This window comes from Alosa sapidissima, chromosome 18 (assembly GCF_018492685.1).
Source record: "Alosa sapidissima isolate fAloSap1 chromosome 18, fAloSap1.pri, whole genome shotgun sequence".
Taxonomy (NCBI): Eukaryota; Metazoa; Chordata; class Actinopteri; order Clupeiformes; family Clupeidae; genus Alosa; species Alosa sapidissima.
This window is the reverse complement of record NC_055974.1, coordinates 31,451,158-31,463,657: the sequence shown is the minus strand read 5'-3', so window position 1 is coordinate 31,463,657 and position 12,500 is coordinate 31,451,158. Positions and strand designations below refer to the sequence as shown.

At 42.3% G+C, this 12,500-nt stretch overlaps 1 protein-coding gene across 2 annotated transcripts in view; it reads right to left on the bottom strand.

Annotated features, from left to right (window-relative positions):
- The window catches only part of sepsecs (Sep (O-phosphoserine) tRNA:Sec (selenocysteine) tRNA synthase), a 21,083-nt gene that overhangs the window by 2,769 nt on the left and 5,814 nt on the right, over positions 1-12,500 (bottom strand). For both annotated transcript variants that reach the window (XM_042070036.1, XM_042070037.1), the window contains exons 5-9: positions 8,528-8,681; positions 8,290-8,392; positions 5,943-6,072; positions 4,962-5,053; positions 251-344 (exon numbers count right to left, since the gene is read on the bottom strand). In XM_042070036.1, coding sequence (XP_041925970.1) covers positions 251-344; positions 4,962-5,053; positions 5,943-6,072; positions 8,290-8,392; positions 8,528-8,681 — 573 coding nt within the window. The remainder of the gene's footprint in view (positions 1-250; positions 345-4,961; positions 5,054-5,942; positions 6,073-8,289; positions 8,393-8,527; positions 8,682-12,500) is intronic.

Below are 12,500 nucleotides of genomic sequence, written 5' to 3'. Positions count from 1 at the left end.
ACGCACACGCACACACACATGCGCACGCACCCGCACAGTTTGAAAGGCACAGAGAGGGAGAAAAAAGCCTGTTAGATGAGACCACAGTTACTTTTATTGATCACACATATTTGGTTGTGTACACATGTGTGTATGCTTGTGTGTAATTGTGCGCGTGTGTGTATCTTACCCAGAGAGGTGGGGTTGTGATGTGTGTGTAGCAGTCTCTCTCCATGTTGTGTGTGTGTGTGTGTGTGTGTGTATATCTTACCCAGAGAGATGGGGTTGTGTGGTGTGTGTAGCAGTCTCTCTCCATGTTGCTGGGCGAGTGTACTGAGCTCATGGGCCAGGTGGTTGTACATCTCCTGCCGAGACACACACACACACACACACACACACACACACACAGCTATTAATAGAAGTGCAGTATTGATGCTGATTTTAACAGCTCTGTCTTTTCAAGCCAATGCAGCTTTTCCCCTCTTGCAGACATTACTCCCTCCATCCCTCCCTCTCTCTCTCCCTCCATCCATCTCTCCCTCCCTCTCTCCATCCATCCCTCTCCCTCCCTCTCTCCATCCATCTCTCTCTCTCTCCATCCCTCCCACCCTCCCCCTCTATCTCATCTCTCTCTCCCTCTCCCACCCTCCCTCCCCATTCTCTCTCTGTGCAGTCTTTCCCTGCAGTGCAGCTGGCAGCACATTGCTGCATGGTCTCCAATTTAGGGCCGAAATTATGACGTATTCCAAAGAACAACTATTTATGTCAGTATGTTTGTAAGTTGCTTAGCCACAGAGTATTCCACCATCGTGGTTTTTATATTGCCACATTCCAGGCAACCCCACTTACACAGATATGAAAATGTCTACTGGCATGCATCCTAGTGACATTAATGCAAAAATATGAAGAAAAAAGAATGATAAATTGATTATCATACTTTCCCAGATATGGGTAGCCCAAACTGTGTGTGTGTGTGTGTGTGTATATATATATATATATATATATATAGGTAGATGACAAATAGCAGAATTCAGACTGTCCATGTGTCACACACTTATAAAAAATGGCAATTGTTAAGAATTGATATGGAAATGTTGTAGGTCTGGTAGGTTCAAGTTCTGTCATATTAAATTTATTGGATTTGTATTTAACTTTTGACTTAAAATAATCATCCAAACATAAAAAATGTCATATGGTGTGACTGTCCACCATGTGTGCGAACTTCCTAAAAAGAGTGTAAATCCATGAAAAGTATAATTACTTTAAAGTTTTACAATGCATATAAAATAATTGGATGTTTTTTACAACCACAGAAAGTTTTGATGTTTATGCATGCTGTCCAACTAAGTTATAATCAAATATATTTTGTCCATAAAATGGTTGTCATATGGCGTGACACTATATTGTATATTTTGACCGGGCATTCATTTGGACATTATTATTGTGAAGAGGACCCTGCTTAACCAGGAAGTAACAATAGAATGTCAGGAGTAATTGGCATGGTCAAGAGGTGAGTTCTGCTTTTTAGATTTTTATATAAAAAGCTTTGAATTGGACATCTTCAATCGTGGCCAGATTTTAGTGTCTTATGGTGTGACATCATTTGCCTAAAAAGTAGCTGTTTTTCACAAATATTCTTCATGAATTCTTAAAAAGCCATGTGGTCAGTTGCATGCTAAACTAGATGTACCGCAGAGCGGTACAAAATATGACCGCCGCCCAGTCCAGCACATTTTTTCCACAAAAAGAAATCACGCTGAAAGGCCTATATGATTCTAACGGTCTCACTAAATTGCATTATCCACACTCAATTCTCACTGGTATCTGCTAGACAACAAGTACCAAAACATGATTAGTTCATAGATTTCACATGTAAAATTCATTTTATACAACCCCACCTCCATCTTGCCTGTTTATAATTCTGAGAAATTCTTGATTGTTTGTGTTATGTTTTTTGGTTATGTGTGTGTGTGTGTGTGTGTGTGTGTGCTTGTGTCTGCGTATGTGCCTGTGCATGCAAGCATACATATGTCTACTGTGTGAGTATGTGTCATACGTATGATTACTGTGAATGTATGTGTGTGTGTGTGTGTATCTGTTTGTGCACATATGTGCACATGAAATGGGTTAACATGACCCCTGGAGGCAAACATACGGAAAAAAATGGTCATCCTAGGCCCTACAGTTCTCAAGATATTCACAGAGAACTGTGTCTGCCCTACCCTCCATTCGGGGGGTCCAGTCCAGCGGGGGGGCTACAGATCAAAACGAAAAATGACGGTTCCATGCTATCCATGTGGGGGTACATGCCCACCAAGTTTCGTGTACCCCGGTCTTTCAGTGTCCCGGGAATCCTTGTTGGTGTACGTCACTAAATGTACACATAAATTATTTTATTGTAAGGCCCCCCATGAACGAAAGTACACAAAACGTGGCATGCATTCGGATGGTGTCATAATGATCCTACACTTTTAATTTCGTGCAGTTTTGACCTTGTCAGCCAGATATATTGTGATGAAAACACCTAATTTTTTGCTTTTTAATTTTTAACTAGGTGGCGCTATACATGAAATAAGTGGTAATGGGATGGGTTGACATGCCCCCTTAAGACCAACATACATAAAAAAGGTGGACCTCCTAGGCCCTACGGTTCTCGAGATATTCACAGAAAACGGTCTCCGGCCACCTACAGGCCAGTTGGTATATAGTAACATAAATTAATTTATTGTGTGGCCCCCCATGAACGGAATTCCACAAAACTTGGCGTGCATACAGAGGGTGTCATAATGATCATACACTTCCAATTTCGTGCAGTTTTGACTATGTTAGGTCACAGATACCTTCAATTACAACACCTCATTTTTACTTTTTTGTGTTTAACTAGGTGGCGCTATACATGAAATGAGTGGTTATGGAATGGGTTGACATGGCCCCTTGAGATCAACATACAAAAAAAAATGGTCATCTTAAACCTAAACCCTACGGTTTTCGAGATATTCACAGAAAACTGTGTCTGCCCTACCCTCCTTTCGGGGGGTCCAGTCAAGCGGGGTTGAGAAATCAGTTGATATGTGTTGGAAGAAATTAGTTCTACAAACAAGACAGGTTTTAGCGATTAAAACGTTTAAATTGTAACAGGAAATGAACACAACGCAAGTGGCAACAGTGGAATAAGCGGGATAATGGACTCCACGGTGGTCTGTTCACAGAAGTTAATGCACTACGAGGTCCGCTTCGCGTCGGGGCCGTTTTACAACCTCGACCGTGCATTAATTATTCAGTGCTGAAATGTAGCCGACACTATTTTTGATTATTCTGAAGTGCTGAAATGTAGCCTACACTATTTTTGATTATTCTGAAGTGCTGAAATGTAGCCTACACTATTTTTGATTATTCTGAAGTGCTGAAATGTAGCCGACAGTATTTTTGATTATTCTGAAGTGCTGAAATGTAGCCTACACTATTTGTGATTATCCTGAAGTGCTGAAATGTAACACTACTTGTGATTATTCTGAAGTGCTGAAATGTAACCAACACTATTTTTGATTATTCTGAAGTGTGAATTTCAGCAAATATGCTTTGTGGCCGTGAACTTATTGCAGTATCATCCTAACTATTCCACCTGTGTGTGTGTGGTCTATTCCACCTGTGTGTGTGTGTGTGTGTGTGGTTTATTCCACCTGTGTGTGTGTGGTCTATTCCACCTGTGTGTGTGTGGTCTATTCCACCTGTGTGTGTGTGTGTGGTTTATTCCACCTGTGTGTGTGTGTGTGTGGTCTATTCCACCTGTGTGTGTGTGGTCTATTCCACCTGTGTGTATGTGTGTGTGTGTGTGTGTGGTTTATTCCACCTGTGTGTGTGTGGTCTATTCCACCTGTGTGTGTGTGTGTGGTCTATTCCACCTGTGTGTGTGTGGTCTATTCCACTTGTGTGTGTGTGTGGTTACAATTCTGAAGTGCAAATGTCCACAGAAGGTGACCAACAAGAAGATGATGCAGATGTACACGCAATAGGGGAGGGGAGGTTGTGTGTGTGCGTGTGTGTGTGCGCGTGCGTGTGTATGTGTGTGTATGTGTGTGTGTGTGTGTGTTTGTGTGTTGCAGAGCATGTGTGTGCATGGAGATTAATACTTAAGGGCTGCAGACTGTGTGTGTGTGTGTGTTTGTGTGATTGAGTGAGAGTGTGTCTGTGTGTGAGAGTGTCTGTGTGTGAGAGAGAGTGTGTGTGGGAGTAAGTGTATGTGTGTGTGTGTCTGTGTGAGCGTGTGTATGTGTGTGAGTGTATGTGTGTGTGTGTGTGTGTGTGTGTGTGTGTGTGTGTGTGTGTGTGTGTGTGTGTGTGGGGAAAGTGCAAAGATAAGACTCAAAAGGGTCTCAGAAAATGATCTATACCCCCTCTAGTCACTACAGTTCTGCTGTGTGTGTGAGTGTGTGTGTGTGTGTGTGTGTGTGTGAGAGTGTGTGTGTGTGTGTGTGTGTGTTGCAGACTCTGGAGGGCTTCAGAGAATCATTTCCATACCCCCTGTAGTCATTATAGTTCTCCTGTTCAAACCAGCCTTCAAATATTCATGACTCCAGCCGGAGGTGGTCGATAACTCTGGCCTACTGCGGGTCTGTGTGTGTGTGTGCGTGTGTGTGTGTGTGTGTGTGTGTGCATGGTCTCTGTTCTGATGAGCAATACTCAAACATTATTATTATTATTATAATAATAATATAGGGGTGTCACGATTCTCCAAATCCTCGATTCCATTTAATTCTCGATTTTAAGGTCACAATTCGATTCGATTTGTAGCAAGAGGGGCTTCGATTTCTGTCATTGATGTTTTTTATTTTTGTTTAATTGGCTTTAATTTTGTTTAATTTCTCATGAACATCCAAAGGCCTTGAGTGGAATAACATTGTTACAGATTCTGTTAATATTCTTCCAGCTTTTCCTACTGCACACACACACAAACACACACACAAACACAAACACCTTCTCACCTTCCTCTCTGACAGGAGTTTGCGGTAGCCGCTGGCTCCAAGGGTGAGCAGCGTGATCAGGACGTCCAGGGAGGGAGACGCAGACGCACGGCCTGACCAGACGGACAGACAGAGACACACACACACACACACACAAAGAGAGAGAGACACACACACACAAATGGAGAGAGAGAGAGAGAGAGAGAGAGAGAGAGAGAGAGAGAGAGAGAGAGAGAGAGAGAGAGAGAGAAACAGGCACACACACACACACACACAGATGTACAGAGAGAGACACACACACACACACACACACACATATATATAGAGAGAGACGCACAAATACACACACAAACACAGAAAAAGTGAGACACACACACACCACACACACACACACAGTATAAACAAATAAATATGGACACCCATTTAAAAACATAGCATTGTCCTTTCTTATATTGAGCATAAGCCTTGCATTGTTCATTAGGTTCTAAGCACAGGACATTAAGCGCAGTTCTGATTATAAGATTCTTGATTTGATAGGTATCAATCCACAACCCAGTGTGTGTGTGAGTGTGAATGTGTGTGCATGAATATGTGTGTGTGTGTGTGTGTGTGTGGTAGAGAGAGGTGTGCATGGTGGGGAGCACATTAAATCTGCATCGCCTTGCCTGCAACCCCAGAACTGCAGAATCATAATTTTAACCAACACTGCACCTCCAGAACTGCAGAATCATAATTTTAACCAACACTGCACCTCCAGAACTGCAGAATCATAACATCATCGTCCACCTCTTCCTCCTTCTTTGTGTGTGTGTGTGTGTGTGTGTGTGTGTGTGTGTGTGTGTATGTATGCATGTGTTTATGTATGTATATGTGTGTGTGTGTGTGTGTGTGTGTGTGTGTGTGTGTGTGTGTGTGTATGTATGCATGTGTTTATGTATGTGTGTGTGTGTATATATGTGTGTATGTGTGTGTGCGCATGTGTGTGTGTGTTTTACTCCTCACCTGGGTACATCTTGCTGATCTCCTTCACGAATCCCTCGTCAAAGCCAGCGATGATGGCCCCGCCCACCGGAACCAGGAAGTTCTTGTCCAGACTCTGGACGAAGGCGTCTATCCTCCCGACTCGAGCGCCCTGCGTAGGGACAGGAACAGGAAGTGGAAGTGGACGTCTATGACAGGAAGTGGACGTCTATGACAGGAAGCAACTCTAACCTGCTGCACCCTGTGTTTGGACAATGGGGCGTTGGACAGTGATCCAGATTTTTTTCACCATTTTCTGGCATTTTATCGATCAAACAACTAATCGATTAATCAAGAAACTAATTGTTTGATTAATCGACTATAAAAACCCTAATCTGCTGTACACCTGTTCCCTGTGGTTGGACCCCATTAAAACTCTAACCTGCTGCACACCTGTTCCCTGTGGTTGGACCCCATTAAACAACTCTAATCTGCTGCACTGCAGCAACAAAATAACAGATTGTTTAGAAAACTACTGAGTCCTTTGGAATGACTTAAATATTACCTGCTTCTCATGCAACCACACACTATTACATGCTAATAACTTGAACCAGTAAGTCCACATTCCAGCATGTAAAAAATATAATTATACAACAATTGGGTTCTATGTAACTATTTATTTGTTTTTGATTGGCCGAGAGACGTTCCATGAGTTGGAATATCCCTGGACATTTCAACTCAGACTCAGCACAGCTAATAATAAATCACTCCGCGATACAATGCGAAGATTTGACACCCAGCTGTCCACTATTTCAAGCAATGGGTTACTCCTTAGCAAACCATAACGAAACAGTGCTTCACCACATCTGTGGATTAAGCCACACAGTCAACTCAACGTAAGTAAGATAAACGAGGATGCTAATTGTTCTCAGCATTGCCAGCATTGTGTATAATATGATTGTCACTTGGAGGAGACTTGTAAATAACTAACGTTAGCATAATTAGCTAACCGCTGCTAACGTGCTAGCATCGTCACGTCAGGCTGTGCACAGTAGTGTAACATTTATTCACTATACATTAATAAAGTTGACTGGTTCTGCAATGTAGACTATGTTTCCGTTTTTTTTGCAGTACCATGTCCCTTACATGATATGGCCCAGTGTACTTGTAACATGCATGCAGCAAACCTAGATATGAATGTGATTTCAACATTTCTTTCAAGAAGACATGTAAACCACAAAGACCCATTACGAGGGGTCTGGAATGTTGGTTACCTAGCAACCAAGACGGTTAGCAATTCGGTTAGTGGCGGCAATTCTAAACCAGAACAAGACACAAACCACAAGATTGTTGTGTTCTATGTATTCGCCGGTAGGTTGCGAAACCGCATTAATGATATAGGCAGTGTACCCCATAGCCTCCTTTTGGTTTACACAATGGCCGCCGCGTGAATGAGGCGAATAGCTCATAATGGTCCAATAGCAGCCCAGGGCTCTGCCTGGACGGGCGTACTTCCGTCAGATCACTTTAACGCTGTCTCTGTGTACTAACGTAGTGTGTGAATTTAAACAGGATAGCGTCCTCACAAATCTAACACCAACTCTGTGAACTTACCAGAAAAGAAGATAGCAATGTTTATATAGAACTTTACTGGTTTCTAATGAGACACAGTTCTCAAAGAACCCTCTACAGAAATGCATGAGGTTAGTTTATAACAATCCAAACAAACGTAACGTGTGCACATCTAAAAGTAGGTGCTGGATAAAAAAGTAATACCGTACAAAAAAAAAAAAGCATATCTTGTTTATTACCAGACTGATGAAGAGCTTAAGGCTCAAAATATTATGTATGGTGTAACTAATAAACAGAAATGTTACGTATGGAGTAACTCTGGTGTAACTCTAATAAACAGCAGAAAAAAGGTGTGTTATTTCATACCACCAAGTAGTCTACACACATATCCCAGCCATTCCTGTATGCCTCCCTATTCCATTCTCATTCCTCCCATGAATAGGAACATAGCTGCCCTGTATGCTGCCCCATTCACTTGAATAGGTACATAGCTGCCCTGCATGCCTCATTCACTTGAATAGGAACATAGCTGCCCTGTATGCTGCCCCATTCACTTGAATAGGAACATAGCTGCCCTGTATGCTGCCCCATTCACTTGAATAGGAACATAGCTGCCCTGTATACTGCCTCATTCACTTGAATAGGAACATAGCTGCCCTGTATGCTGCCCCATTCACTTGAATAGGAACATAGCTGCCCTATACGCCTCCCCATTCACTTGAATAGGAACATAGCTGCCCGATAACTGCCCAAAGTGCGTTATCAAGATGGCCGCCGAGTGGAGGGACTGTGGTGTAGCCCTATGGGTGTAGCATACCTGCTGGATCAGATGCATGCACTTGGATGACTGCACTCCATACGCATTGTTCACAACATGGGGGATGTCATGTTTAGCACATATGACGGCTAGTTCCTCCAGTCTAAAACACAGACACACACACACAGACAGACAGACACACACACACACACACACACACACACACACACACACACAATGGTAGATGCTATTGTGTTTAATTGGCTAATAAAGTGATGACACCCATTGTCATGGCAACCTGTCAGGGACGCGTGGAGCGAAACAGGAAGTGGTGGAATGGACACACAGGATGTTCTCCGCTCCGAGCTCATCGATCTTCTTCTGCACGGTGTCCAGGTCTGTCCGCAGCTCATCTCCTTCCAGAATGTTCTCAATCACAATTGGCTCAAAGCCTGTGAGACACACACACACACACACACACACACACACACACAGGTGTGTTAGCCGTGCCCCATGTAGCGTTCACCTGCGGATAGCAACAGGTGTGTTAGCGATGGGAGAAGCGTAGCGTTCACCTGCAGATAGCAACATGTGTGTTAGCCGTGCCCCATGTAGCATTCACCTGCTGATAGCAACATGTGTGTTAGCGGTGGGAGAAGCATTCACCTGTGGATAGCAACATGTGTGTTAGCGGTGGGAGAAGCATTCACCTGTGGATAGCAACAGGTGTGTTAGCCGTGCCTGGCGTAGTGTTCACCTGCAGATAGCAACATGTGTGTTAGCCGTGCCCCATGTAGCATTCACCTGCAGATAGCAACAGGTGTGTTAGCGGTGGGAGAAGCATTCACCTTTGGATAGCAACTGGTGTGTTAGCCGTGCCTGGCATAGTGTTCACCTGCAGATAGCAACAGGTGTGTTAGCCGTGCCTGGCGTAGTGTTCACCTGCTGATAGCAACAGGTGTGTTAGCCGTCCCACCCAGCTCAGATGAGAACCCTGATAACAGCAGTAGACATGGTAGCAGTGTGACACACTCAAGTTCAAGTTATTTATTTGTCACATAAATGTATACAAAGTACAATATGTAGAAAAATGCTTTGTCTTTGTCTGTGACTTACATGGCTATTCAGTGTGTATATTAATGTAAATATGAATAACCAAATTAAACTAGAAATGCAATTCCGAGGAATTACACGAGGGGATGCAATCTGCTGGTTAGGGTGTCGGTGGGGCTGTTGAGCTTGCTGCTAGCTGGTTGGTTGGTTGGTTACTTAGCTAACCGAGCTAATTATTTTTAGCAGTTATGCTAACTATGCTAACTAGCATGTTAGCATGTTAACTATGCTAACCATGTTACTTAGCTAACTTAGCTAGCAATGAGCAATGCTAACATGCTAACTTTGCTAACCATGCTAACTAGCTACAGTGGGTAGGAGTCATAGTTGATGAAAAGTGTTGACAGTTGATGACAAGTTAAAAGTTGTTGATAGACAGCTAGTGAATGTATATAGTTTAAAAGTTGAATGTAGATAGTTTAAAAGTTGTTGATAGACAGCTAGTTTAATAGATAGATAGTTTAATGATGGTTTAAAAGTAGACCGTTTAAAAGTTGAATGTAAAGAGTTCAGTAGTTTAATGGGTTACATTGTTTAACAGTGGATTATTGTAGTGAGGACTTTTATTTTGAAACAGTTTTGGGCAGAGGAAACAGTTGAATAGGATGTGTAGTCTTAATTGACCCAGATTGTATGCTTAAAGCCTGAGACTGCAGGTGGCCTGAACACCTGCCATAGGATTCTAATTGCTTAACGGCCGTATTATGATGTCACAATCGGCAATGTTAAGTCTATGGGAATTTTTAAAAAGTTTTTCTTTAATAGTTTAAAAAGTATAAAAGTTTGAAGACCTACGTTACAAAGTTTGAATGAAGTTTCTAAGTTAAACTGTTCAAGAGAAATTGCGTACGGAAAAAGTGGTAAGCGGAATAATAATAATAACTAGAAATGCAATTCCAAGGAATTACCAGTGCATGAAAATGCTAAAGTTGTGATGTAAAATATCATGTATAGTTAAAACAGATAATACAGAGATGGTTACTACGGTGATGCTAGGATAGACATGGTGGTTGCATAGCTTAATAAAAGTTGATAGTTTAAAAGTAGACTGTTTAAAAGCTGAATGTAGATAGTTTAAAAGTTGTTGATAGACAGTAGATAGTTTAAAAGTTGTTGATAGACAACTAGTTTAATAGATAGTTTAATGATAGTTTAAAAGTAGACCGTTTAAAAGTTGAAGGTAAATAGTTTAAAAGTTGTTGACAGACTGGAAGTTGAATGAATGTTGATATTCAAATAGTTTAATGGCTGTGTATAGGTAGATATTTGACGATAACTGAAAGTTGGAATGGCTCTAATGTTTACTAGCAGTTATGCTAAGATTTTTAATTCTGCTAACCATGCTACTTAGCTAATGTTTTATAGCAGTGCTAGCAATGCTAACATGCTAACCATGCTACTTAGCTAACTTAACTAACATTTTCTAGCAGTTTTGTTAAACATGCTAACTATGCTAGCAATGCTAACATGCTAACTATAATAATAATAATAATAATAATAATAATAATAATAAGCTTTATTTGTATAGCACCTTTCATACACAGAATGCAGCTCAAAGTACTTTACATTTGAAGCATGTAACACAATAATAGTTAGTCAGTCATTATCAATTACTTTTCTTTGCTGTTTATGATCTACTCAGCAACATATCAAAAATATAGAAAATGACGTCATAAGACTGGCAGCCTTAACCCTCTTACCCCCCACAAGCACGCCATATGGCAACTATGTTAACCATGTGACTTAGCTAACCAAGCTTATCATTTTAGTAGTTATGCTAACTATGCTAATTAACATGCTAACAATGCTAGCATGCTAACTATATTAACCATGTTACTTAGCTAACGTTGCTAAAAATGATTAGCTAAGTTAGCTAAGTAACATGGTTAGCATGCTAGCATGTTAGTTAGCATTTTTAGCAAAACTGCTAAAAATGATTAGCTGTTATGCTAACTATGCTAATTAGCATGCTAACTATGCTAACCATGATTAAGGGCACAGTGTGCATGTGGGCATGATTAGGGGCACAGTGGGCATGATTAAGGACACAGTGTGCATGATTAAGGGCACAGTGTGTATGTGGGCATGATTAAGGGAACAGTGGGCATGATTAAGTGGGCATGTTTAAGGGCACAGTGGGCATGATTAAGTGGGCATGTTTAAGGGCACAGTGGGCATGATTAAGGGCACAGTGGGCATGATTAAGGGCACAGTGTGCATGTGTGCATGATTAAGGGCACAGTGGACATGATTAAGGGCACAGTGGGCATGATTAAGGGCACAGTGTGCATGATTAAGTGGGCATGTTTAAGGGCACAGTGGGCATGATTAAGGACACAGTGGGCATGTTTAAGGGCACAGTGGGCATGATTAAGGGCACAGTGTGCATGTGGGCATGATTAAGGGCACAGTGGGCATGATTAAGGACACAGTGGGCATGTGGGCATGATTAAGGGCACAGTGGGCATGATTAAGGACACAGTGGGCATGATTAGGGGCACAGTGGGCATGATTAAGGACACAGTGGGCATTATTAGGGGCACAGTGTGCATGTGGGCATGATTAAGGGTACAGTGGGCATAATTAAGGACACAGTGGGCATGATTAAGGGCACAGTGGGCACTTTTTGAGACAACACGTTCGTAGGCCGGTTCCGTTCAGAATGCGTTGACCCTTGGTGCTATCTAGTGAACCAGCCCACATGTGTGTGTGGTGTGTGTGTGTGTGTGTGTGTGTGTGTACCTTGGTGCTATCTAGTGAACCAGCCCACATGTGTGTGTGTGTGTGTGTACTTTGGTGCTATCTAGTGAACCAGCCCACGTGTGTGTGTGTGTACCTTGGTGCTATCTAGTGAACCAGCCCACATGTGTGTGTGTGTGTACCTTGGTGCTATCTAGTGAACCAGCCCACATGTGTGTGTGTGTGTGTGTGTGTGTGTACTTTGGTGCTATCTAGTGAACCAGCCCACATGTGTGTGTGTGTGTGTACCTTGGTGCTATCTAGTGAACCAGCCCACATGTGTGTGTGTGTGTACCTTGGTGCTATCTAGTGAACCAGCCCACATGTGTGTGTGTGTGTGTGTGTGTGGACCTTGGTGCTATCTAGTGAACCAGCCCACATGTGTGTGTGTGTGTGTACCTTGGTGCTATCTAGTGAAC